At 32.8% G+C, this 27,069-nt stretch overlaps 1 protein-coding gene across 5 annotated transcripts in view; it reads left to right on the top strand.

The window, feature by feature from the left end:
- The window catches only part of Camsap2 (calmodulin regulated spectrin associated protein family member 2), a 93,176-nt gene that overhangs the window by 34,325 nt on the left and 31,782 nt on the right, over nucleotides 1-27,069 (top strand). For all 5 annotated transcript variants that reach the window (XM_076832110.1, XM_076832109.1, XM_076832108.1 and 2 more), the window contains exons 3-4: nucleotides 15,771-15,932; nucleotides 21,359-21,442. In XM_076832110.1, the coding sequence (XP_076688225.1) occupies nucleotides 15,771-15,932; nucleotides 21,359-21,442 (246 nt within the window). The remainder of the gene's footprint in view (nucleotides 1-15,770; nucleotides 15,933-21,358; nucleotides 21,443-27,069) is intronic.

Genomic DNA, 27,069 nt, shown 5'->3' with positions numbered 1-27,069 from the left:
CCTAACAATCATCTGGTCTTGTTTCTTGAAATTCTTTTGAATACATTTTATTGCAAAATCCACACCTGGTTTATCTAGTCACATATTATAGGAACAAAAGTACTTATTATTGTAACTTGATTTTTTTTTTTTCTATTCTATTTGGGAAAAAATATGACTTGTCACCAACTAAGTTGACTTTTTTTACATTACCCACAAGGATTATAAACCCATGTTTTAAAAATAAATTGTTTTATTTTTTAGAGGAGAGTGGTAAAATGACAGTGTTAGTTCTAGAAACTTAACTATACCTATGTTTTTCTTTTTAAAAATGTATTTTCATATATAAATCACTTCATTTAAAAAGTACTATGGGACTAGAATTTGTGGACTTGCTTCCTTAAGATTTTTCTAAGCTCTGTGGTATACATCTGCTAATTTAAGTTTTCTAAAATATCACTTTTATATTAATATTATTTCCCAGTTCAAAAACTTACTTGACTTGAATACAACATGTTTTCAGTTGCATATCCTTTTAAACATTTTTAAAAAATATTTATTTTTTAGTTGTTGTTAGACACAATACCTTTATTTTATTTATTTATTTTTATGTGGTACTGAGGATCGAACCCAGGGCCTCGCATGTGCTAAGTGAGAGCTCTATTGCTGAGCCACAATCCCAGCCCCCCTACAATTTTTTATTCTAATTTGTTATATATGACAGAATGTATTACAATTCATATTACACATTTAGAGCACAATTTTTCATAACTCTGGTTGTATAAAAAATCTGTTCACACCATTTGCGTCTTCATACATGTAGAGAGATGTATGAAGTAATGTCCATCTCATTCCACCATCTTTTTTATCCCCCTTTTTACCTCTCTTCCTTTCCTTCCCTTTGCCCTATCTAGAATTCGTCTAATCTTCCCATGCTCCCCCTCCCTACCTTACTATGAATCAGCCTGCTTATATCAGAGAAAACATTCAGCATTTGATTTTTTGGGATTGGCTAACTTCACTTAACATTATATTCTCATGGCATTTGCAGGTAAATGGATGGAGTTGCATATCCTTTTTAATTTGTCCCATTTTTAGAACTAGTGATTCTGAAATATGAGGGAATTTGCTGTACTTTATGAAATAGATGATTTAATTTTGAATAATGAAAGTTTTATATCCTTTTTATTTTTAATCTCATTTTCATAAGAGAACATTTAAAGTAGCAAAGACTAAGATATTTACAAAGTAATCTGATATTATAGACCTGCCAGCTCTAATTTCTTTTTTCTCAAATATATCAGATGGGAGTGAAAGACTTAGTGTTGCTCCTCATTGTTAGTCTGCTGAATTGTTATCATTGTTGTGCCAGCAATAATTTTTTATGATTACTGAAAATTAATTCATTATGTGTTAACTAGAAATTCTGCAGTGTATACATGTATTGAGATATTACAAGTTACCTAATTAATTGTTTTTTTGTTTGTTTGATTTGAGTACCGGGTATTGAACAAAGGGGCACTTGACCACTGAGCCACATCCCCAGCCCTGTTTTGTGTTTATTTAGGGATAGTATCTCACTGAATTGCTTAGAGCCTTGCCATAACTGAGCCTGGCTTGCGATTCTCCTGCCTCAACCTCCAGAGCCGCTGGGGTTACAGGCATGCACCACTGTGCCTGGCTGCACTTTTAATTTTTTAAGAGAGAAAAAGGATAACTGTACTTTCAGTGTAGGTTTCTAATTAAATAGGTGGTACAATATAAGGTAATTTATCTCTAGTTTTGGGATCTGTCTAGTTCTGGATTAACAGTGTTTTTAAGTTTAGGTATCTGACTCCGTCCCTCTGTCTGTCTCTTTCACACACACACACACACACACACACACACACACACAGGATTGGAACATAGATTGAGATGTTTTTAACAGTTTAGTATAAGGGCATATTTTTCTAATTTGCAAAATTATAATCCAATGCTGTAGAACAGAGGAAAGTCATAGCCATGCACACCCCCAGTCTATTGAGAATTTTGATCTTCCACTCACCCCCATGATACTGACCCATTTTTGTAGTTTAGCAGATTCTAGCAGTTTAGCAAATTGTTTTTCATTAATGTTAGTAAGGCGATTTAATAAAATCAATGATCATTAAAATAAACTTTAAAAACTTCCATTTGTTTGCTTGCTTTGTATTCAGGCACTTGCATTTCTGTAACTGGAAAAAAAAAATCTTTGTTCAGATTCTTTCTGAATCTGTCTTGTGTGGTTGAATAGACTGTTACAGTGAGCTTTATTACAAAGTGAGGTGTTACAAAGTTGTCCCAAGGGCCTCTCTTTTCAGGAAGTTCTTTTGATGTTCTAAGCTGAAAATGTTAGTTTGTAGTAAGCAAACAAGTAACAAAATAACTTTAGAGAGGGTGAGAACTATGAAAAAATAAAAATAGAACAATATGACTGATTGATCTGAAGGAATTATGTGTTTTTTGTTGGGAGTGGTTAAGGGGAGTCTTACACAGAACAATATATTTGAGCAGAGGTCTGAAACATGATGAGGAGCCAGTTAGACAAAGATAACTGACAGAGGAAATAAATACAAAGCCACCAAATTGGTAGATATTTCAGAAAATAAATAAATGTGTGGATGATAAAGGTCTTGCTAAGAATTTCCTGAAGGGAACATTTTCAGGAATTTGAAATTTTAGAACCACATTTATTTACCATGAAAAATTTAATGATATGAAGTACTTGACTCATTCAGTGAGATCACTAGTAAACAATTAATTGATGATAATTTCAGAAAATGGTAAATGCTATGAAGAAAATAAACCAGGAAGAGGCTATAAAAAAATGGAAATGCTATTTTTATGAAAGGTGATCAGGGAGCACCTGTCTAGAGAATTGACATTTGAACCAAGAACTAAATACTAATAACTATAACTAGCATGTGACCATCTAGGAAAATAACATTCTAGGCAGAAGAAACAGCCCTGATATATAGGAGTGAGTTTAGTATGTTTCAGGAACTGAAAAAAAAGGGTACTCACTTTGGTGAATGTAGCCAAAGCAAGTAGAATCCCATAAGCCATGATAAGATGTTCACATTTGATTCAGTGTACAAGGAAGTCACTAGAGGATACTTTTTTAAAAGTTTCTTCTGGTTGCAAAAATAAGTAAATTAAAAAATTTAACAATTAATTGTTTAATACATAACGCCTGAATTTTTGCCACTTTGTTTTCATAAAGTGAAACATGTTTGAGATATAAATAGATCCATTAATACCAAGAATGACTAGGAACTAAATCCAATTATATTAGATTTTAGGTTGTTGCTCAAATTCTTTTATCATACAGTTGCATTACATTGGATTTAGAAATCTTTTAATTATAAAAGTTAATTGGGGTTTCATTACATTTGGCCAAAAGCAAGAACATAAAATCCAAAGAATAGCTGATAACCTATGGCTTCTGCCATGGTTTCAGGCACAAGATGATGAATGAGGTCAGATATTTTGCCTCCAAAATCTGAGCAAATCATTGAAGGAATTTGAAATTCAGCAGTCATGAGGTAGAGTTGGGCTGGAGAAGCCATGGGAAACAATGGACTAAAGTGTGGGGAAGGTACCTGGAAATATTTCATAACCAACTTTTTATATTAATGAACATAAATTCATATCATACTTTGAGACTGCACAACATTTTGTGGTATGAAAATGTTATATTTTATATTTGCCTAATCCTTTATTGATGGATGTTTAGGACCTCCCCACACTAAAGGGTTTGTTTTTTTTTTTTTTTAATATCTATTTTTTAGTTGTAGTTGGACACCATACCTTTATTTATTTTTATGTGGTGCTGAGGATCAAACCCAGGGCCTTGCTCATGCTAGGCAGGCAATGAGCCACAACCCCAGCCCCAATAAAGGGTTTTTAATCACAACAATGACATGATCAGAGTTCCGTTTTGAAAGAAATAATTAGACTATATAACCTAGACTAAGCAGACTGTATATTTTAGTGACTGTATATTTTACTGAAATAGGAAAAAGAGGAGAAGAAGGAATTGAAGTAGGAGAAATGACCATGGTACCGTGTAAGGGTGAGACATTCAGTTTGGGACAGGAGATGCCAGCAGACATAGATGCTCAGTGAGGTATGGACTGGAAATGGATTTGGGAATCTGCAGAGTGGAAGTGGTTATTGAAACTATGGAAATTGAGATGCCCAGGGAGGGCATGTTTAGGGTAAAAAAAAGAAGGCAAGCAATAGAATTGTTAGAGGCATGGATATTTGAGTAATACACAGAAAATACTATGGAGAACAGCTCTAGTTTTAAGATAAAGAATCGAACAACTCTGAGCAGTGTCATGATCTTCTTGTTCTGTATGTTTAGGAGGTCCTAAACATCGATATATTTATTTATTTTCTGGTGGCACTAGAGACTTAACCTGGGAGTGCTCTACCACTGAGCTACTTTTTATTTTTCATTGTGAGACACCATCTCACTAAGTAACTGAGGCTGGCCTGGAACTTGTGATCTTCCTGCCTCAGCCTCTTAAGCCACTGGGATTACAAGCATGTGCCACCATGCTTGCTTTGATCCTCCCCCATCATTTTGATAGTTAATCATTTTTTGGGTCTTGTATCTCAAGATTAGGAAAATATTTTAGCTGACTGTTTAATGATATATAACATTGTGTTGCCCAGCTTCTGTTGCTGTGATCAAAATACCTTAGAGGAGGAAGTTTATTTTTTGTCACGGTTTCAGAAGTTCATTCCATGGTTGACCAAGTCCATTACTCCAGGCTGAAGGTGAGGCAGAATATCATGGCAGAAGGTTGTGGTAAAGGAGTACTACTCCTCTACTCTACATGGCCAGGAACAGAGAAAGGGGAAAGGAATGGGTCTTGGGGAAGATGAACCCTTCCAGTGCACAGCCCCAGAGACTTACCTCCTCTAGTCATGTCCCTCCTGTCTACAGTTATCACCCAGGTAGTTCATTCAGATTAGAATGAACTGATTTGGCTACCTCTCTCATAATTTAATCATTCATCTCTGAATATTCCTGCATTAATATAGGAACTTTTGAGGGAGACCTCATATCTAAACCATGAAAAATGATATTTTAAGATAATCTCATATTTTTCATAGTTTTGAAATAAAAACAGAAATTTCTATTTTTATAAAAATTTAAATGATGTGGGTGATTGGGGATATTAGTTCAGTTGGTAGAGTGCTTGCCTTGCACGCAGATGACACAGGTTCAGAAATTCTTTGGATAGTTTGATGTTTTATCAAAACTAATATTTTCAGTCTTTCTTTTGTTAAATGGCATTATTATTGATAGATAATAGCATTATTTATTGAGTTATTAATGTCTACAATTAAAATGTAGGTTTAAAAATGTCAACAGTTAATTATTCATTACAAATTAGTGTTTTAAAAGACTTGTATATAAAGTGGCCTACCAAGGCTGGGGTTGAGGTTCAGTGGTAGAGTGCTCGCCTAGCATGTATGAGGCACTGGGTTCAGTTCTCAGCACCACATAAAAAAATAAATAAGTAAAGATATTGTGTCCATCTACAATTAAAAAATGATATTGAAAAAATAATAAATAAAGTGGCCTACCAAAATTATAGAGGTGATATTTCATGTAAGCAGTACTTGGCAGTTATTTTAAAAGTTGGTACTAGTAAAAGTTGGTACTGAGAGGGTTAAAAATTAGTCTTTTTTTTTTTTTTTAATCCCTTTACATATATCTTCATCTTAGCATTAACCAGAATGGAGATTTGATAGTTTTACTGTAGGTAGAAGCATTTCTTGAAAATTATGTCACCAGGTCAATTTTTGCTTAACTTGGGGGAATAAAAATCTAACTGCTCTGTGGCTAACAACATCCAATATAGCACACTGATTCATAGATTCAAATTCTTTTCAAGTAAGCATGTGTTTTCCTGCCAGCTCCTTAGTGAAGTAACTCCCACATTCTTTACTTTTTCTGATAGCTATGGGGTCTGGCCAGTGTCTGCAGAGGCTATGAGGTGATGGTCTGGGTAAAGTTTGGTTTCTTAGCTCCACCCCACTGAATGTTAATATGGGCAATGCTTACCAACAAGTAGTGATGTTGAAAGACATGTGTGACTAGTAGACATTTGGTAGGTTGACGGACAACTGTTTCTACTTCTTGTATGTTGCTTGAGTATCTGCCATGACTGTGTTAAACTCTTGTGAACCTCACTGTTATTTTTCAACTGAAAATTGTCTGTGTAGTTTATAAAAACCTGGTATGGCTAGTTACCATGGGGAATATTATGACCTTCAGTGTTCTTTTTTTATACAGTGTTTGGGAAATGAAGCCTACTGGGTGGTAGAGGCAAATTAGGGAACAGCAGTGATTATGTCATAAGCTTAGTGGTTCTGTTTCTTTTTCTTCTGATAAAGTTAGTGCTATCAGGCACATTTTCCATACACACCCAGCTGAAAGAAATTTGCTGACAGACTACTTTCAGGCAATTTTTTGAATGTTAACTGGAGCTTTTACTGACGGTTATTTTTATATGATAAAATATATATATCAGTGTATTTTATGTAACTTATTTTTGATTTTGAGATTTGAAGCACAGCTTTTGGCATAGGACCAAATATGCCTGGAAAACTTTCAAATCTGAAAAGCTGTAAAACACAAACATACTTGGGAATACAACATATGTGACTGGTTAAAATATGCTAGGAATGTCATATTGGTTTGCAAATGAAAGAACATAGTAATCATTTTACATTGTTGGCATAAAGTAGCAGCAATTATGTTGAGTGGTGGTGGATAAGTCTGGGCTGCCAAATATAAACTATCATAAAAATAAAATTTTCCCAGGTCACTATGGGTAGGACATTTAGAAAATACATGTTCTACAATTAAACCTTGATTTGTTAGATATAATCATCTACTTTAGTGGGATTTTCATAAATCCCATGTTTTATGATTTTGATGGTTATTGGTTTTTTTTCCTGCGTACATATCTTTGATGGCTCATTAGTAACTCCATTAATTCCCTAAAAGTATTAATTGATATAATGTTTGGGGAAAACATGAAAATAAATTATTATAATGAAGTATAAGGTCTGTGATCAATTTTGAATTAGTTTTTGTGAAGGGCATAAGGTTTGTGTTTATGCTTTTTTGTTTTGTTTGTTTACATGTAGATATTTAATTGTTTCAGCACCATTATTGAAAAACTGTCTTTGCTCTCATTCTATTGCCTTTACTCTTTTGTCAAATATCATTTGTCAAAGATATTTATGTGAGTCTATTTCTTGGCTCTTTATTCTGATCGATCTGTTGGTCCATTCTTTTGCCACTACTACATTGCCTTGATTACGGTTATTTTATAATGAGTTTTGAAGTCAGGTGGCCAGTTCTCCCAAGTGTATTCTTCTCTTTGCCTATTGTGTTTGCAATTCTGAGTCTTTGCCTTTCTGTATAAGCTTAGATATATTTGTCAATATTCACAAAACAATTTTTTGGAATTTGACTGGGGTTACATTTGAATATGTAGATCAAGTTGGAAAGAACTGAACTCTTTGACAATATTAAATCTGTATCCGTGGGCATAGAATTTCTCCATTTATTCAATTCTTCTTTCATTTCGTTTATCAGAATGATAATGTAGTTTTTCTCACATACATCTTGTGCCTATTTTGTTAGATTTATATTGGTGTCTTTCAAATTTTCAGGAGTTCATTGGTAGTATATAGGAATGTGATTGACTTTTGTGTGTTAACTCTATCTTGCAACCTTGCTATAATCACATTAATTCCAGAAGTTGTTTTTATTATTATTATTATTATTCATTATTTCAGATTTTCTACAGAGGTGATCATATTTATAACAAAGACAGTTTTGTTTCTTCCTTCCTTTGTATACCTTTAATTTCCTTTTCCTTTCTTATAGCATTGGCTGGACTTCTATCTAGTATGATGTTGAAAAGGTGTGGTAAAAGGTGACCTCCTTACCTTATTCCTGATCTTACTGCAAAAGCTTGTAATTTTTCACTGTTAAGTATGATCTTATCTGTAAGATTTTTATAGATATGCTTTATCAAGTTGAGAAGGTTCCCCTCTATTCTTAGTTTTCTAAGAGTTTTTGTTATGAATGGGTATTGGATTTTGTCAAATGTTTTTTCTCTATATGCTGATATGATCATGTGATTTTTTTTTTTTTAGTCCATGTGATAAATTACATTAATTGATTTTCAAATACTGAGTTAATCTTATATATTGGGGAAAAATTCCACTTGGTCTTGGTGTATTGTTGAATTTGTTTTGCTAACTTTTTTGTTGTTGTTTGTTGAGGCTTTTTGCATCTATGTTTATAAGAGACAATGAGCTGTACATTTCTATTAATGTCTTTCTCTGGTTTTGATATTAGGGTATTGCTAGCCTCATAGAATGAGTTAGAAAATATTCCCTCTGCTTTCAGCCTGTGAAAGAGATTGTAGAGAGAATTGGTATGATTTATTTCTTAAATGTTTACTAGAATTCATCATTGAACCCATCTGGGCTTTAATACTTTGTTTATAAGGTCCTACATCATGATCAGTTTTAGCATATAGAACTTTGGAAAAAGTAGTTTCTGTTCTTAGTTGGAGAGTTGTAGCTAGATATTAAATTAGAATAATTTAGGATCCAGGTAGATAATACAAAAGTTGAAAAAATGAACATAACTATAATAATTTTTCTTTTTAGAAAAATGGCATTTTATTTTGATTCTGACAAATTTTATAACCGCTAACCTAATTTTTTATACAAGTTATATTATTTTTAGGGCACGAATTGTTTTGTACTGTTATTGTTCCCTCATTTTTCAGATAAGAGTATTGATGCACAGAGAAATTAGGAATTTGCCAAAGATCACATAGTATGTTATAGTCAGGATTGAACCTGGCATTTTGGTTGTATAGTCCTAAACATAGTAAACTATGTTGCCAGACCATAAGATTTACAAAGAGTAATAAAAAATAAGACCTGGAAAGAGTGATTATTTTAAGATCTTGAACTTGAATATTACATAAATACTTGGAACTTGTTTCTTAGGTACAGGAAGGAAGTCACTGAAGGCTTTTGACTGTAGAGCAATATGACTGGAAATGTGCTATAGAAAGGTTAATCTCTTGAGAATGTGAGGCACTCTTAAAGGCAATGGTGCCTATTAGTATGCTATTCTTGGACTTCTCAAAAGGAATTTAATGACTCAGTCTCTGAAGTTTGAGGCCAGGGAATTTGTGATTTTTTTTTTTTTTTTTTTTTGATGATCAGCCATATTTAGAACCCCTGCTTTAAAACCATTTACTGTTTACTATATTCATTCAGCTACTACTTTGTGATTGTTGTATGTGTCTATCCACAATAGCCATATTTAAACATTCTTAATTTGCCTTCTGAGGTTAAATGTAGTCTGGATAAAGTTGATGGATCTGATTAGTAAATAGTAATATCTTCCATTAGTCTGAGCTTTGCATTTGAATAGACGTTTGGGCTGTACTATTTCTTGTGTACATTAAGTTTGCAAGATAGCTTAATATTTCCATTTACCATTTGTCTTTAAAACAGTTCTCCATTGAATAATGTGATTATTAAATTCACTAAATGTTAATGACAAAATATAAACCAGATACTTATTATGCATATCTGAAGGGATTGAAGAGAACTCCCAACTGCTCCATTGTGTTTTTCCTAAAAATTTGGACTGAGTTAAACAGCAGCTAACAACTATCATTATGATGATACTTACATTCTAGTGCTCATAATTTTCATTTGCCTGTATATTTTCTTCACATATTTAACCAGGGAAATCCAAATAAAATAACACTTTGTGTGGTCAGTTGTTTAAGGATGTCATATTATTAAGATTTTCTATCTCATGAAAGAGGTATTTTGAATTTCTTCACCAGAGCTGTCACATTCACCAACCACTTGGGTATAGCAGATCATTTGTTCCTGTGTTAACATCTGGAACAAAAGTGTCATAATCCTCCTATAGGTTAGTCTAAGAAATATTTGCTGATCAGTGAGTGTTCCTGACTTTGTTTTTAAGGTTCATGCTTTTTGCTCCCTTATACTGACCTGCTTTGGTATGTGTTAAATTTTCTGTTCTCATACCAACTATAGAATAATATATCTCCTTTTTTAACTTATTTATTTATTTTTATTTGAGCTTTACAGTTATATATAGTAGTTGGGTTCATCCCAACAAATTCATATATGCATGGAAATTGATTTTGGTTCATGATTCCCCCTTTCTCTCATTCTTTTACCTCCACTCTTCTCTCTCCTCTCCCATTCTCTTTCCTCTATTCTACAAGACTTCTTTTCACTTTAATTTATATTTGATTGTTTTTTTTATGTTATCTTATCCTTCCCTCCCCCTTTCCTTTATTTTACTCTCGTTTTTGCATCTAGGAAAAAACATTCCACCTTTGAGTTTCTGAGTTTGCTTATTTCACTTAGCATCATGTCCTCCAATTCCAGCCATTTACCAGCAAATGCCATAATTTCATTTTTTTAAATGGCTGAATAGAACTCCATTGTGTGTGTGTGTGTGTGTGTGTGTTGTATGTGTGTATCACAATTTTTTAATCCATTCATTTATTGACGGGTATCTGGGTTGATTCCATAATTTAGCTATTTTGAATTGTGCTGCTGTAAACACTGAGGTGGCTGTAGTGCTCTAGTATGCCAATTTTAGATCTTTTGGGAAAATACCAAGGAGTGGGATAGCTAGGTCATATGGTTATATTCTTAATTTTTTGAGGAATCTCCATACTGCTTTCTAGAGTAGTTGTACTGGTCTGCAGTCCCACCAACAATATACAAGTATACTTTTCCCCTACAATCTTGTCAGTATTTATTGTTGTTTGTATTCTTGGTCATTGCCATTCTGACTGGAGTGAGATGAAATCTTAGTGTAGTTTTAATTTGCATTTCCCTAATTGCTACTATATATAAAACTGTAAAGCTCAAATAAAAATAAATAAACAAGTTAAAAAAGAGAGATATATTATTCCACAGTTGGTATGAGAATAGAAAATTTAACACATACCAAACATTTTTTTCATCTATTTGTTGACCATTAGTGTTTTTTCTTTTGAGAAGTTTCTATTTGGTTCTTTTGGCCATTTATCAATTGGGTTGTTTTTCTGAAGTTAAATGTTTTTAGTTCTTTATATATTCTGAATATATAAAGGAGTAGATAGCCAGGATTTTCTCCCATTCTGTAGTCTCTCTCTTCACACACTTAATTGTTTCCTTTGCTGTGCAGAAGCTTTTTAGTTTAATGGCATTCTACTTACTGATCCATCCTTCCTTTCGTCCTTCCGTCCTGGAACCCATCATTCTTTCCCTTTTTCTTCAGTAACCCATCTTTGAACTGCTGCTTTTAGATGTTATGTTCTGCTCTGCCACCTGGTGGCCTGAAAATACACTGTTGCTTCTGTCATTGCTGCTGTTGCCACCTACTGTGGTATAGATAGTGATGGTATAGGATGTTTCGATTAATTTTGCAAGTGTGATGTGAGATGATATGGGTTCTGAATCCAGACTTCTAAGTTTGAATCCCATTTCCTCCTAGTTGTTTAACCTTTGAAGCTGGTTACACACTGTCCACATCAGTAAAATAGTGTTTATCTCTCAGGATTATTTTGTATTCAATAAGTTTAATACAAATACTGAAAACATGTTGAAAACTTTATATAGTGAAAATAGTATATGACAGCAGTAAGATGCTGAACACAGTACATGGCATATAATACTCAGTGTTGGGTATTATTATTCTGATCTTAATACTTTGCTTTAGTAAGAAAGTAAATGTGTATTATAGTCAATAGCTCCAAAATGATTTTGGCCTTGAATTTTTTAAAATATTGATCTTTTCTAGATCCATTATGTATATACTTTCTCTTATACATAATTTTCAATTCACCACCATCTTGTATATTAAGTATTGAAAAACATAATAAAATGTGAGTGATCTTGGGGCTGGGGATGTGGCTCAAGCGGTAGCGCGCTTGCCTGGCACGCGTGCGGCCCAGGTTCTATCCTCAGCACCACATACAAACAAAGATGTTGTGTCCGCAAAAAACTAAAAAATAAATATTAAAAAAATTCTCTCTCTCTCAAAAAAAAAAAAACAAAAAAAAAACAGTTGCTTTAGCACATGTGTTTAAAAAAAAATGTGAGTGATCTTAAAGTGAGTGAATATCATATGGAAATAATTATATAATAAAATTAATTTTTTAATTTACAAAGATTATTTATCAGCAAAATGAGGTTCGTTCTAAAAATGTTATTAATTATATTTAGTATTTATTATCCTATCCTAATTTTTGAAATAAATTTTAGATTATATGTCTATATTTTACATGCTAAAAAATTATTTTGTAAGTTTTACTTTTATTCATTCCTTTTTCCTTCCTGCTTCCCATGTATTTATACCTATATATGTACATACAACATCATCATAATATCTCTTTTTTCCAATCAATATTATATTATGTATATATTCACCTATTATAAAATAGCTAAATAGATCATAAATTACTCATTATGGTTGAATGTTTACATTATTTTTGTTGTAAAATATCATAATGATCATTTTCATTTATATAGCTATTTTCCCCCTTTCATATATCTGTTAAGAACAAATTGCTAAGATGAATCCTAAGAGTATATGAGTTTTTTTTATGACTCTTGATGTTTTTCGATGTCTTTGCTCAAAAACATGTTTTTTTGGGTTTTTTTTTTTTTTTTTTTTTTTTTGGTGGTGCTAAGGATTGAACCCAGGGCCTTGTGCGTGTAAGGCAAGCACTCTACCAACTGAGCTATATCTCCAGCCCACATTTTGCTTTTTAATGTTTTCAAATGTTGATTTGCAGTCTGGAAAAGATTTCATGGAGGAGGTAGAATGTGAAGATATTATTTTAATTTGAAATAGTTATTAGTGTTTAATTTTGTTGCTTACTTATTATGTGTGTTTATTATTTCTCAAAAATATTTTTTTCTTTGCAAATAAATGAGTTAGCTCTTGCTAACTGCATGATTAAAATAGAGCACGTAGGTTTGGACAAACTATTTAAATTTTTAAACTTCAGATTCCTCGTGTATAAAATGTGTTTTTTTGTTTTTTTTTTTTTTTTTCTTTTTTTAAGCATCTGGGTCTGGCTGCATTGTCCAGGCTGGTTTAGAACTCTTGAGTTCAAGGGATCCTTAGCCTCAGCCTTCTGAGTAGCTGGAACTACAGGCATGTACTACCATGCCCAGCTGAAATGCAATACTTCCTTCTGAGAGTTCTGAGGATCATAAAAAGCGTATTTTGTCTATTCTTATCAGTCTTAGTTCAAAAAATATTTGAAGTGAAAGAGGTAATACAGTAATAAAATATGTCACACGCCATCTGGCACATAAATTATTTTGTAAGTAGGAGTTACCAATAGTTTTATGATTGCCGGTATGAAGTTTTTTGCTTCAGACAAAGCATCTGCTTTCTTATACATATTGCTAAGTTTTTCAGAGACTACACCCACTACCTCCTTATACAGTCAGAATTCATTTCTTCAAACTCCAGAGTAAAGCCAGTTCTTCAGTTTATAGTAGCCAATAAGCTTACTTCTTCCCTTTCTCTTCCCTTCCGCCTCTGCTAGTTGCCAGGCACTTTGTTAAATGTAGGGAATAAGAATATAACAAGACAATGTCCTTGCCCTCAGGAGACTTACTGTCAACCTAGAGTATTAGAGTCATATTCAGGTGACTATACACAGATGAGATAAATTAGTTGGTTCCATCCCTACTTGCTCATTAGCATTATCAGATGAGTTGTTTAAAAATACCACAGCCCATGCCTTACTTCAGAATCTCATGCAAGCATAGACAATATTCAGTAATAATCTGTATCTATACTTTTATTTTGTTTATTTTGTTTTTAAGAAGAGACATTTTGATTGGAAAGGGAACAGGAAGAGCTTCACAATGGAAGTAATATTCAAACCAGTGACATCACTTAGTCTGTATTGTATGGAGGGCAGCAAGAAGTCAGAACACAAAAATTTGAAAACTGGTAACAGCAGTCTTATGTGACTGTTTTGAATAGATGGGGAAGGAAACTGATAAATCAGGTTAGACTGACAAATATAAATGAGCTCATAAGAGCTTTACCTCTGTTAAGGAGTTTAGACTATTAGGTAGAAAATGGGTAGACTTTATGTACTGATGATATGATGCAGTCTCTGATTTGAAAAAGCATCTAATTCCTACTTTATAATATCTTCAAAAATAAATTCCATTTGGTTTTAAAGTAATAGAAACATACAGATAAAGTACTTTGTAAGTAGGAATTACCATTGGTTTTATGATTGCCGGTATGAAGTTTTTTTGCTTCAGACAAAGCATTTGCTTTCTCCTAAATATTCTATATTCTCAGGATGAAGTACACCTTTGTAAACATGGTATAAACTTCAAAGACATAAAGGAAAACATTGAGGTTGACAGATATTACCAAGAAAAGCTAGAAAAAAAATATTTGCTACTTGAACGGCAGTGTTAATGTGCCTAGTATATGATGAATTCTTAAAAATCCATTAACAAAGATAAACATTCCAAAGGAACGAATAAGCAAAAAAATATGAGCATGCAGTTTTCCAAAGAAGAAATAACAAATGGTTGCTAACCACATAGAATGATGCTCAGTAATAATCAGAGAATTGCAAAAAAAAAAAGCGGAATCTTTTAACCTTTTATAAGAGATACAAGTAAAAAAGTGAATAATATCTAATGTTGGCAAATATGTGGAGAAACAGGCATACTGGTAACATTCTTGGTGGTAAAGTTGGTATAACCTTTCTAGAGAGCTGATTAGCAGTTATCAAAACTTTAAATATGGTTACCCTTGGACCCAGTAGCACTTTAACTACAATTATTCCTGGAAAAATAATGTTGTAGCATTGTTTGTAATGTCAAAGATTGGAAACAATGGAAATGTTATACCTATTTGACATTAAGGTTTTTGTAAAAATACATATCAAAGTGAAGATATTGCTGGGGGAGTTGAACTGGAAGAGGGGCACTGTCCACTTTATTTACTTTTGTAGTGTCTGGAAAAAAAGCAAGGAAAAAAGAAAAGCCAGAGGAAAAACCTGAAGTCCTGTTCTGGATGATTTAGATGATTAGGAAATTGGAGACAGGACAATCTATTAAAGATTTTTTTTCCTCGTTTAGGTGTGAGAAATATTTATAGTCTGAATTGGAAGTGTAGCAATCAGAATAAGAAGGAGATTTGGGAAACATTTTAGAAGTAGAGTCTACATTTCTACTATGTGGATCTGAAAAATGAGAAAAGGTATCAAAGGTGACTCTACAATTGTTTTGTAAATGATGTATAAGGAAATGGATGGAAAAAATTAGTGAGACCCTGTCTCAAAAAATAAAAAAAAAAAAACTGGCAATATAGCTCAATGGTAGAGGACCCTAGGGTTCAATCCCTAGTACTGGGGGAGGGAAGGAAGAGGAATAAAAGCATCTTTTGAACAGAAGATAATGAATATCTTAACGTAAATCCTCAGTAAGTATTTCTGTAGTAAATTAATTTGGTTCAGTTAACTTATCTTTAGCATGAATGATTTATGCTTTCTTTTTAAGGCCAGGTTTCTGTAGTCTTTAGTTTTACATGTCATTTGTTAGGACATATTGATAGTTTAAAATGTAAACAAATTTTTAGTATAATTTTTAAACTATTTGTTCTTTTGTGTTTACAGAGTGCACATTTGGCCATGATAGATACCTTAATGATGGCTTATACTGTAGAAATGGTCAGTGTAGAAAAAGTAATTGCATGTGCTCAACAGTATTCAGCATTTTTTCAAGCCACAGATCTACCCTATGATATTGAAGATGCTGTTATGTACTGGATAAATAAGGTAGGATTATATTTGTTTGAGTAACAATTAGTCTAATAACCAGAAATAGTGAAATCTTAAATTATACATTCCCATTCCATTACTTTTTGTTTTAAATCAAAGTGAAAGCTGAAGATGTGCAGTTTACTTAAAAAAAAAATTACAAAGCTAAAATGATAAAAATAGATGTTTTAATATTCAGCAGTATCTATAACTGCATTTAAGATTAATCTAGTTCATAAGACATTATTACAAAATTCAGACAATTCAGGATGGAAAATATACACAGTGAGTATTCAGTAGGAATACTGGAATTAAATAATTTTCATACATGTCTGATTAGGGGGATAGGTTATCAAGTTGCACAGAATCATATTGATTGTGGATTCTTTTTCTTGGAATTTTTTATGGACCTGTAGTTGTGCATTGAAGATGTTTAAGTCATCAATTTATCACTCCCTTTGTCACTTTGAATAGTTAATTCCTCTTGATCTACTTTTTATTTACAACTATCACCATAGAGAAATTTAAGCCTGATTTGTGGACAAACACTGAACAGATTTAAAAATAAGTTTTATATTCTGGTGTCCTTCCCTGAATGTTTATATGTGGTTTGTCATAAGAAGCTTAATTTTAAAATGATCATATCTATCATCATTATCCATAATATCTGTATCAATATAGAAGACCCACTTAATATTCTGCCCCTGAAATTCTCTTATTTATTCATCTTGAGTGATATTTTTCTCCATTCCTCAGCTTTAGAGAAAGAATGCTTTCTCTAATACTCAGACTTTCTGGAACCTTTTCCCTGTTACTGTCAGTTTATCTACTGCTGTCAGCTTAGCTTCCTTACTTACATCATCCATTTTTGAGACCAGAGATGGGAAGCCACTCAATGGGAATTATCTCTTCTTACAACCAAGTCTCTGAACCTTTCTGCATCCGTATTCATTATTTCCCTTTTCCCGCCTCTACTGTTAGATTAGAGAAAGTTTCCCTCTTTCTGTCAAAGGGACTTCCCACTACTTGTTGCTTTAAAACTCCCCTTCTTCCCTTTGCCAGGATCATTGTTTCTCTTCAGATCTCCCAGTTTAATGTGCATAAGAATCACCTGTGCACTTGTAAAAATACAGGCTCTGATTCAGTGGGTCTGGGGTGGAGCTGGAGAGTCTAGGTTTCTAAGATGCTCTAGGTGATTACTAATGTTGCTTTTCCACAGACCTCCCTGTTATTCCTTTACTCTCCTATTTCATCTCATTCTCACTTCCTTGGATCATTCTTCCAGGACTATAATCTTGCTCTCGTTTCCCATTCTACTAAACAAAACTCCCCTATCCAGATACAACCCTCATTTCTTCCAATATCAGGACCTCTTAAGAGTTGCTTATTCATTCATTAACCTCCTTTTTTTCTCTATTCCACCCCCGTTGTTATCCTAAATTGTTCTTACATTGATCAACTGAGTTTTCCATGCTGACAAATGCTCTGTCCTTAACTTAAACATAAGCCACCCTTTTGAAGTTCTGGTGGAAAACCCAAGGTGTATACTAGGGCCTCCTCAGCTTGGGGAGAATTGAACACCAAACCATTTCCCAGCAGTGGCTCCTTCTTCCACCCAGCAGTTTTTTTCTTCCTGAGCTCCTTGGAGTCTTTCCTATATGTGTATAGTCGCAGCCAAGATTTTTAAGTTAGTTTATATGCCAGTTTTGGATCTCCCCATTAATAGTGTCATCTTTCCCCAGGATATTCTTACTTTCTATACAGCCACTCTGATAATACCAGTTTTTCTTCCTTTCTTGATTCTTTTTTCTATTTTTTGTTTTGTACCAGGGATCGAACCCAGGGGGACGGTTAACCACTGAGCCACATTCCCTGCCCTTTTTTGCATGTTTTATTTTGAGTCAGGGTCTCGCCAAGTTGCTTAGGGCCTCAGTGACTTGCTGAGACTGGCTTTGAACTTGTGATTCTCCTGCCTCAGCCTCCCAAGTAACTGGGATTACAAGCGTGTGCCACCATGTGTGGCTCTTTCTTGATTTTTTTTTTTTTTTTTTTTTTGGTTACTGGAGATTGAACTCAGGGGCACTGGACTACTGAACCACATTCACAGCCCTATTTTGTATTTTATTTAGAGTCAAGGTCTCACTGAGTTGCTTAGTGCTTTGCTTTTGCTGAGGCTGGCTTTGAACTCAATATCCTCCTGCCTCAGCCTTCTGAGCCACTGGGATTACAGGCATGCACCATCGCACCTTTTCCATGGTTGTTCAAGCCAACAAGGCTACAGTTTTCTGATTGAGTTTCTGCTACTCTGTGCTGTTATGAATTGTTGAGAGGGCAGTATAAACATGGATTTTATTCAGTGTTTCCCTTTTTTTCTAAAACTGAATTCTTTATTGTTTCTGTTTGCTTTTGGTTGTTGGCCAGTACCTCCAACAATTGCTTTATATCTCTTTTCCGGGGAAAGGCTACTGAGAGTGAACCTAGGGCTTTGCACATGCTAAGGATGTGCTGACCACTAATCTACCAAGCCCTGCTTTGTGTTTTCTGTTCAGACTTTATAATAATTGCTGTCTCTGAAGCAGGCATGGCTACTGTTCCTCTTTCTCATCCCCTCACTTCATTCCAGTTGTATAGTCTTTGTAACCCCTGGACCATGATGCTTGCTGTTCATGGGCACCTTATCTCCCAACCTTTCTGCACAGGTTGGTGCTGCTGCTCCATCATTTCTTGGCTTGGATAGCACCTTTTTCCTCACAACCCTATTAAAGTAGGCACCTGTCAACTCTTATTTTCTATTCTAACACTCTTTCTCTTCCTTACATAGCACTTTACAGAGTTACTAGTTACTTTGCCGAGTCATTTAATTTTTTAAAATCCATCTTTCTTACTTGAATATTTTACTTGAGGATAGATACTATGACCATTTTTTTTTCTTTTTAGTTCAAGGGCCTAGAGTAGACAGTGTTTGGCAAAGAGATGTTATTTAATAAACATTAAGTAAAAGGTGATTTAAGCTTACAAAATTAAGCTAGACACTTGAGAACTTTAGAAATCTACACAAAGAAGGAAGTCAATTAAGAATGTTCACCATTTTATGCAGTTGTATCAACCCTATTCAGTTTTTCAATTAAGTTTAAAACCACTTGATTCAACCCGAATCTCAGTGTATATTTTTTCCTTGTTCTAGTCTACCAGCCCTTACTTCATTATTTATTCCCATTATGACTATACCCTTGCCTCTCAAATTTGGTATATCTCCTTCTGATCTTATTTTTGTCTCAGCCTAATTTAATCCCCCCCACCCCCATAACTTGTGCACGAGTATAAAAGAAATTTGTTGTAGAAAACTAGGAGTATTTAGGGCTAAAATAATTATCAGCACAAGTGACTAAAATGAATTTAAACTTAAAAATAAAACAGCAAAATCACAGAAGATAAGATTATGTTAAGTCATTAAATCATGCAAAGGGACACATAATTTGGAAGTTTATATTACTCAGTCCTACCTCTCTTTCAATCTCATCTTGTAAGCCCTTTGAGTTCACTACATTCTAGTCATATTTTTCTTCATTCAGTTATTCAGACACACCAAGTATTTTTCCAACCACAGGGCCTTTGCTTGTGTTTCTTATTCTCTATATAGAATACTCTTTCTTCTACTGTTTTGTAGCTCAGTAGCTTTTCCTCTTTAGGTCTTAACTCGAAGTTATCCTTTGAGGAGGCTTAGTCTGTTCTGGCTGCTCTAACAAAATACTTTAGATTGGGCAATTTACAAACTGCAGAAATTAACTTCTTATAATTCTGGGAGTTGGGAAATCCAAGATCAAGATTCCAGGAAATTCAGTGTCCCATGAGGTAGTGGCTTCTTAAAAGGGACAGGATTCTTCCTTCAACCTCTTTTATAAAGGCTCTAATCCAGTTTATGAGGGTAAGGCCTTATGACTTAATCTCTTCTCAGAAGGTTCCACTTTTTACTACTACCACACTAAGTGTTAATTTTCAGCATAAGAATTTGTTGGTGGACCTTTTAACCACAGCAGAGGCCTTCTCTGATGCAACCACCTTTTCTAAAATAGGTTTTCCTGCTTCTGTTATTTTCTGCTTACTTTTTGTTCATTTATAGCATTTATTACCTTTCTTCTTCTTTTTTTTTTTTTTTTGACCCTGCCTTCCTTGCTTTATGAGGATAAGGACCAATTTAGCTTTGTATTCTATTTTATCCCTAACCAGTTAGTACAGTGTCTGGCATATAACCAACATTTAGAATTATCTATTGTATGTGAAAATAAATAAATACATGAGTAGTGGTTTAAAATGTCAATTTGTGACTGGTTTGCTTTTTGGACAGAATTGGATAAAAAAAAATTAAAAATAATGAAGATAATCTACAAACTGACAGATTAATTATAACTACTTGTCAGTGAATTATAAAGCATTTCTTTTTTAACTTAAAATAATAATAATAATAAACCTTGTCAGCTTTTAGTCCTGTCTTCTTCTCCCTTCATTGGTTAATAGTCCAAAATGCTTAAAGATGCATGGGAGCTATAAAGCTGCCTTATACACATACATTATCAAAGCAGAAAATATTAGTGATTTTGGCACCATGTCAGACTGTTCCACCTAGATATGATTGTTAAAATTAATTAGAAAAATTTTCTGATACAGAGCTGAGTTCAAAGAAAGAAAAGACAGTTCCCAGGAACCAGAAACAAAGTGGGGACTGAAAGTTTGGTAGCCAATGTCATTAATATTTTCTAGTGTGCTGTTTTTAAAGTTTTATATATTGCTACCAAAGTGACCTTAAAAATCATTAATTGGAAATCCAGAATTATCTAAAGTCCCTTCAAGAAATAATTTATTCACTAGACATACTATAGCTTAATGTTTTAGGATTATGGGCTACTTTAGTAATTTGATGTGTAAAATGAGGCCTTCTCCCCAGAAAGTTCTTAAATGCAAAAGTTTGTGTTTTAACTTGGCTTTATGACTGCACTGAAACTTACCCATGACCCTATGAAGGACATGTTTGTAAAATCACAGCTTAAGAACTCGATTCATAATGTTTTCTATTGATAATAAAAACATTTAATTTTAATGATCATAATATAATATTCATTTCCCAGTTGTAAAACAGATTGTAAACTTTTTGTTTTAAAAATGTAAGCAACTTAAGCATTAAAATCAACATTTTCAATTACCTTTTCTTTCTAGTTTCTAGCATTAGTACTTGCTCAACAAAGTATTTGACAGATTAATTAATAAATTTCAGAATATCAAATAAAACCACCTGTAAGATTTTTTTTTTATGGTTGTGAAAATGAAATTTTCTTCATTTGAATGGTACTCATATTTGACACTAGGAATCCGACCATAGGCATTGTAAGGTACATGTTATATTATTGTTATGTTTGAATATAAATTCAAATTACTGTTTTTATATTAAGGTAAATGAACATTTGAAAGACATAATGGAACAAGAACAAAAACTGAAAGAACATCACACAGTTGAAACTCCTGGAGGTCAAAAGGTATAATTTCAATAAAAAAAGTGTTTTGTGTGATACCTTGTATTACGTCTTTGGTGTGTTTGTTGACATATGTGCTGTTTTAGGAATTATTAATAGTAATGTTATTAAGTATTTTTAATACTGTTAAATATACCTTAGGAAGCCATGCCAGTAGATTCATGTAATGAAGTTTAACTGGATAGTGTCTGTGAAAAAATTGTTGATGACTAGTTCCTAATTTTTGAGGTTCTTCTGGCAAAAATAACAAGAGAACAATTTTAAATGTATTAACCTTTGTAATGATTTGCTGTGAGATTAACCTTCAAAACAATATTCCTGGAATTTCAAGTTGAGCAATATGATTTTTTCTGTAAAGAATCAATCATTAGCATAGATTCATTATTTAAAAATTCTCAAATAAACTTCTAAAATATTCTTGTTTGAAAACTGAATTGTTTTTTGTGCACAGCATTTTCAAGTATACTTATACTGTAATAAGTGTGCTTTAAACATGTATAATACTAGAACTGAGATATAAGAAATTGTAAATATTCAGAGGCTCTGTTTTCTATTTGAATTATTTAGGTCTTCTCATTACAGTCCTTTTATTCATTTGAGCTTTTCTTATTGGTCATTGGTACCGACCTAAAGAGAAAACAAAGGAAAGGAAACTTTTATCTGTTACCAAATTCAATAGAAAAATTTAGTGGAGCACCACCTAAATTTTTAATATAATGTTTTGGGATCACAGTGATTTAACCCATCTAACTTACTGACTATTTTCTGAAAATGTGCTCTCTGCCTTCTTCATGTTAACTTTGTTGAAGTCCTTTCCCCTAAAGGAGTTCTTCTTTTTTCCTCTAGATTACATATTTCATTTTCCTGCCTTTGTTCAACTTCTATCCCTGTCTCTTTCTTCTCAAATCCCCAAGTCTTTAACCATTAGTTTCCCTCCCTTCTTTTTTTCATAAAGTAGGAGTTCAAACCTTTGTCTTGGAGTTGTATAGAATTCTGCCCCTCAATTTTGTTCCTAGCTAAGAATTAATTTTTTTAATTCTTCTTGAAACTTTTTATAAGTCTAAAATTTTGTTCCTGGCTAAGGCGGTGTCATTCTAAATTTTAACACTAATGAAATTTTTCCATAGAAATCTTATTTATTATATATAATAGTTAACTTCTGATCTATTATACATACATTAAAAACTAATGAGAATTTTATGTGCTGATATAGGTAGGACCAAGTAAACATTATCTCTGTGGAAAAAAAATGGCATTTGTATTTCAAACAACCAGATTGAATAAGCTTTAAGAAAAACTATGCAATCTAGATACTACTTGTATTACATTGTTTTGACTTTTTCATAGCACTTAACCCCATGCAGTTGTACATATTAACCATATAATATACATATTAATATACTTGTTGAATAAGTGAGTGAGTAAACAAATAACAAGACTGTTATTCATTTTTAAATATTTGGATTAGTGCACATTTTTATGTTAGCACATATACAGCATTTAAACCTTCATATTTCAAATAAGTTTTACCTTTTTTTCCATTATTAAAATCTTTGTGAAAATAAGTGTTAATTTCACATAGTCCTACTGCATATACAGGTTATTATTATGAAGGAAAACAATGTCACAGAATAAACTAGAGAAAGAAATCTTGCTCTGTTACCTAACAGTGGAACTTTTTGGAATTTGAGCTACTTACTAATTAATGTCCTGTGGAATTAGTGTTCTTTGGAGCATACTTGGAAAGCATTGGTTTGTAACCTATAACTTTAGTACTTGATAGAGTCCTGTTCCTAAGATTTTGTTCTGTGATTACACATCTATCCTTGTGTGGGCTTCTTTGATCAGGGCTAATGCATTTTCTTTTTTTATACTTATTTTTTTATACCTTTTCTCTTGTGTAACAATTTTCTTGCTCTTATGGGAAAAATAATACCCCAATCTAGAATATGTCCCTATTTAGTTCTCAACTCGTGTAGTATAGTTAACTAAGGAATTTGGCTTTTTAAACATTTTTTTTTTATTCAGAAATGTCACCAGGATTTTAATCTTTGCATAACAGTGTTATATAACCATTTTTCCAATAGCTTTATAGATTAATAATCTTGTGGATTGGAACATAAGACCACACAAAGACTTGAATTGTTATAGACATAACTTTTTAGGAACATTTATTTGGAAATAATTTTAGACTTATAAAAAGTTTCAAGAAGAATTAAAAAAAAAAAAAAGACTGATGAACTCTTTTCCCAGATTCATTGTTCTTTCTCCACACACATGTGTGCATATACATATTCACATATGTAAATTTTTCTAGAACATTTGAAAGAAGCCTGCATGTATCATGGCCCTTTACTTATTAATAGTTCAATGTATATTTCCTAAGAACAAAACTGTTTATTTACATCACCACAGTATAGGTAATTTAATATCAACATAATACTTAAATGTAACTTACAGTTTATATTACCATTTCATCAGTGGTACTTCATAATATGTTGTTTCAATTACAAAGTCCAGTCTGAGATTATTAATTTAGTATTTACTTGTCATGTCTCCAGTGTTTTTTAGACTGAAACAGCTCCTCAGCTTTTCTTTTTCATTCATGGCCTTTACATTTTTTAAGAATACAGGTCATTTTAACAGAATACTCCTTGATTTGTTTTTTTCTGATAATTCCTCATAATTAGATTAAGGACGCCTTTCCAGTCTGAAGCACTTATGTAAATTGTGTAATTCTTGCAGTATTGTATCCAGAAGCACATTATATTCATTTGCCTATATTAAATTATGTTAATTTTTTTCTTTTTTATTTATTTCTTACTTATATGACAATAGTGGAGTGCATTACATTCATAATTATTTAAATTATGTTAATTTTGATCAGTTAAAAATATTGTCTTGTTCCTTGACTACATGGTTATTTTTTTCTGCTTGTAAAAATTATTTTAGAGGAGATAATTTGATACTGTAAATACCCTGTTCCTTTCAGAGTTACCCCCCTCATCTAGATTTAACATTCATTGATGATATCTACCTGAATAAGTTTTACCTCCTTTATTCTATCTCCTTTATTTCTTTTCTATTTATTAGTCAGTATTCTTTTATAAGCAAGAATTGACCTATCTGTTATTTTAACTAATGGATTCTTATTTTATTTAATGGGTCAAAATCAATTTCTGTTTTTGTGTTTTTATTTTATAAATAAATTTACTTGGGGATAATTTTAGGTTCATAGGGAATTTTCAAAGATGATGTAGCTTTACCTATTTACCCATAATGTTAACATCTTACATAATTGTGGCTCATTTGTCAACACTGAAAAAGTATCATTGGTACATTGTATTGCCTGTACTATAGACTTTATTTAGATTCCACCAGTTTTCCTATTAATATCCTTTTTAAATATTGGTTACATGTTTTGTACAAAGTCCCATAATTTGGGTATGTCTGATATTTTTTACGATTAGATTGGAGTTACAGGGGTTTTTTTTTAGAATATCACAAATATCAGTCATATTGAGAGTACATGATAGTTACATGATTTATCACTGCTGATGTTAATCTTGATCCCTAAGGTAGTAGTGTTTGTGAAGTTTCTCTATTATAAAGTTACCATTTTCCAGAGCTGGGGATATAGCTCAGTTGGCAGAGTGCTTGCCTAGCATGCACAAAGCCCTGGATTCAATCCCCAGCACCACAAAAAATAAAATTAAAAAGTTACCATTTTCCCTCTGATACTCTGTTCTTTGGAAATGAGTCACTAAATCTGTTCCAACTGTGGGGAGAGAAGTTCATTCCCTGAATGGTGAGTGAGATTAGTTTTATCTGCATATTCATTTGGATTTCTTCTTAAGGAAGATTTATGTTGATATGTTTATTTTCTTCTATGTATATATATCGGCGTGGACTCATCCATATTTGTTTTATACTTTGAGTTATAATACAGTACTGCATTATTTATTTTGTCACTTACCATTTCCATGTTTTGCCTTTAGGAGATCTTTCAGGTTGGGTATGTCCTATCCTTTTGTTTTTTGAACTCTTCATTACTTTTTGGCACTACAGGATGTTCCATCTTGTTTTGCCTTGCCTCAGCCTTAGAATCGACTGTATTTTTTTTTTTTTTTTGATGCCTAAATTGTCTCATATTTGGCCAGTGGGAGCCCCTTCAAACTGAATCCTATACCCTTTGTCATTCCTAACTTCCTGGCTTTATAAGATGTTTAAAGCACATTTTGTAGCTTCCTTACCATATCTCTGGAATCAGACAGTTCTCCAAGAAGTCCTGAACAGTATTTATAAACTATAAAATCTGGGCACTAAGCTTCTCATTGCTAGTGGAGTGCCATTACTTCTAGGCTGTTTCAGCAGAGAGCTCAGAAATAAACTTAAAAATATGTGATCATGAGCTCATATTTAAACTTTTCCAGTTCAATTTTACAGAGTTCTTTTTTCTTTCTTTCCCCTATTCCATATCTGACTCTCCCTTCCACAATGAGAATTCAGACTTCCAACATCAATATATTTTTACTTTTTGCTTGATCCATTACAACTGCTACAAAAAATCTGGACTTGCCAGATTAGTCCCTGCCATACACAGAGACTTAATAAAAGTTTTTACCTATTACCTGTGGTTTTTGAAAACCCTTGTTTCTCATAACTACTTTTATATCTTAAAACAGGACTCAGGGTTGCAGTTTTACCAGTACCTTCCTAGGAACTAAAGAAGGGGATTATTGCTGGTCATTTCAGAAATGCAGTTGCTCTTCAGCAAGGAAATTGTGTTATATATTTGAACTTTTGAAGCCTGTGTATATAACCATGTATAGAATAAATATTTGTTCTTCTAGGACTTTATTTGTTTTGGTCATTTTTACTTCAATTGGCCAATCTATATGGTTTTCCTTTTTTCCCTAATAGGATGCTACTACCAATTTAGACCAATGAAGAGGTAGAAGAAAGGCCAAAACAGTTTGAATTAGTGAAAAAAATCTAATTAAATATTTTATAAGAAATTTGGAGTAACTTAAACCATTATATCTGAAACTTTTACATACCTGCTATTGGGAATAGTCCACAGTAATTTCTTACTACTAGTTTCTATGCAATGGATTCTTCTAGTCTAAAAACAACAAAAGATTGGGAACCTTGACACATTTTCAGTGGCTTCCTGCTCTTTGATCCTGTTCTTATACTTTTTGAGGCTATTATAACTGCAACTGCCAAAAATTTTCTGTTAAATGGGAGATTAACATGTGTAAGATTAATATACATGCAACAAAGTCAATAGGGTCATTCTTGCAGTGCTGTAAGAAGAATCTAAGGAAATATTATCTATTTGTGGGGGCTGATTTGAAGATCTAGCCCTATAATTGTTTTGCTTACCTTATATGATATAGATTTATTTATTTTTATTTTCAGTATGACATGTGATTCCCAAACTCAGAAATAAAATTCTTTTTTTTCCCAAAATATGCAGCAAGCATATCCTGAGTATCCAAAAATGAATTTCTATATGAGAAAAAGGTGGTAGACTTTATTATTAGGAACCTTTATCTTCTTAATTGAAGTAATTAACTAGCATGTGAAAAAATGTTCTGAGAATTATAAACTTGGAACTCCACTAT

Source organism: Callospermophilus lateralis, chromosome 13 (genome assembly GCF_048772815.1).
Source record: "Callospermophilus lateralis isolate mCalLat2 chromosome 13, mCalLat2.hap1, whole genome shotgun sequence".
NCBI classification, from domain to species: domain Eukaryota; kingdom Metazoa; phylum Chordata; class Mammalia; order Rodentia; family Sciuridae; genus Callospermophilus; species Callospermophilus lateralis.
Note: the sequence above shows the minus strand (reverse complement) of the source record. Positions and strands in the feature narration are given on the sequence as shown.